Source organism: Oratosquilla oratoria, chromosome 24 (genome assembly GCF_046742065.1).
Source record: "Oratosquilla oratoria isolate Oo_2021 chromosome 24, ASM4674206v1, whole genome shotgun sequence".
NCBI classification, from domain to species: Eukaryota; Metazoa; Arthropoda; class Malacostraca; order Stomatopoda; family Squillidae; genus Oratosquilla; species Oratosquilla oratoria.
This window is the reverse complement of record NC_134800.1, coordinates 1,281,064-1,283,120: the sequence shown is the minus strand read 5'-3', so window position 1 is coordinate 1,283,120 and position 2,057 is coordinate 1,281,064. Positions and strand designations below refer to the sequence as shown.

Genomic DNA, 2,057 nt, shown 5'->3' with positions numbered 1-2,057 from the left:
GCATGCCTGCACAGAGCCGGGAATTTTAAATTTCCGATGATTTTGGCGGAAAATTCAACCACACTCAACCTTCGGGATTTGGCCATATGACCAGGAGTGTGGTATAGGATTATCGCTATAGCTTCGCTGTGCAGGTTTCTTAAGCCGATAAGAAGAATTTAAGCGGCACGAGCCGCGACAAAGAAATATTCTATACAGTGAATAAATATTTACTTTCAATACTATTGATTGCATGAACGCAACTAAATCGAAAGATACAAGCCATCGGCCACTTTAAGGTGTCTGCGATGGGTACTGAGTACACTTATGAAGCCCTCTGGCCGAGCGGGCTCGGGCGTCGTTATTTGCGAGGTCAAGGGCGTGGCGGTTCGAACCCTGCCACCGGTGAAGTTGAACCAAAGACCAGAGTTCATTAACTTCAATGCTACAAAGTCCTCTGTGAGGGGCATCGGCAAAGTTGGACCAAGGGCATGGTTCTTTAGATTCCGCGTTACAAAGTCCGCTGTAAGGGGCACCGTTCTAGCCTCCCGATAGGGGGGGGGAGTTTGTGACGTCAAACCATATTATCATCATTATCATCATCTTAGATTACAAAGGAGGAGCATGCCGACAGTAGACCTTTTGGTCCATAACTAGGTCGGATGCGAAAAAAAGATAATAATGATAAATAAATAAATAAATAAATAAACAAATAGATAAATAAATAATAGATAAATAAATGAATAAATAGATAGATAAAATTATGAACGTATGAGCAATAATGAATAATATAAGTAAATAGATAAATAAAGTTAAATAACAAACAAACAGGTAAATAGTAAATAATAAATTGACATGCCTAATACTAAATGATAATCAAAGAAATATTAAATGAACAGACAAATAACAAATAAATAATATAAAACAATGGCAGGCATTACAGCATCTTGTTTAGGTGTTTATCTAAAAGGAATCTTAAAGCTTCGAACTGAACTACATTGCACTGCCTCTGCAGGAAGTTTATTCCATTCATTAACTACACGGTCGGCGAAGTTGTTTCTACCCACTTTCAAGTTAAATCTATATATTTCCAGTTTGAATTTTACTTAAAGGTTCGATGAACTTCGAGAAGATGTTTCCCTTTGGTTTCGGGGATCCACCTCCAGACCACAAAGGCCGCGAGGAGATTGGCCGCTGCTGGGATGAAGAAAACGAATCGGAGAGAGACGGCTCTCACTAAGCGTGGAGTCGCGAAGGAAAAGGCACCAGCGATGATGATTTCCATCATGTTGCAGAGGGAACAGCCAATAGACTGAACCGCCGAGGGCACGAGTTCCCCAATCAGGACTGGGGGAATGACGTTGGCACCCGTTGATGAAGCTAGCACAAAGCACAACAAGAAAACCACCGCGAGTTCCTCGGGGACGAAAGAGACGGTCAAGGGGAGGAACATGAGAGCCAAGAAAAGAGCGCTTAAGATCGAAGACCCGATGAAGAGAGGCTTCCTGCCACAGAGGTCGCTCACCAAGACTCCGGGGATTAAGGCGACGAGTCGGGCGACGGCCAGGTAGATGGTACAGAGACCCGGGTCGAGGGGAACTCCCATCTGACCGAAGAGCAAAGTCGAGTAAGGCGTGATGAGGGGGAAGCCATTCGATCCGTACAAGACGAAGAGGAACGCCAGCGTTAGGACGGGCTTGTAGTTGCTCGAGGATTTCATCTGCCGCACCTGAAATAGGGTTCAGTTCATAAGAATATCATGAATCTTCAGCCTACTTTCACAACAGTTGTACGTACCCTTGTATGTCCACTATACATACACACGGACGTATATACACACATACATACATTTTTAATTGCATATAGAGTCTGAAAGCCTCACTAACATTACGAACCGCTATTCTCCCCTTGCGCAAGGGTGGCAGTAGGTTGTCACAAATTTGTCTGTAGATATGTTTACCGTCGATCATGAGGTCGATGAATGCATTTATTCATACATGTAGTCATTCACACGTACACACACACACACACACACACACACACACACACACACACACACACACACACACACACACACA

The 2,057-nt window shown here is 43.7% G+C and overlaps 1 protein-coding gene across 2 annotated transcripts in view; it reads right to left on the bottom strand.

Moving 5' to 3' along the window:
* Positions 1-640: 640 nt before the first annotated feature.
* LOC143038192 (facilitated trehalose transporter Tret1-2 homolog) overlaps positions 641-2,057 on the bottom strand; it is a 14,715-nt gene continuing 13,298 nt past the window's right edge. Inside the window, exon 4 of one of the 2 annotated variants that reach the window (XM_076207193.1) lies at positions 641-1,708. In XM_076207193.1, coding sequence (XP_076063308.1) covers positions 1,082-1,708 — 627 coding nt within the window. In that variant the 3' untranslated portion in view covers positions 641-1,081. The remainder of the gene's footprint in view (positions 1,709-2,057) is intronic. The other variant, XM_076207192.1, reaches the window with a different exon arrangement.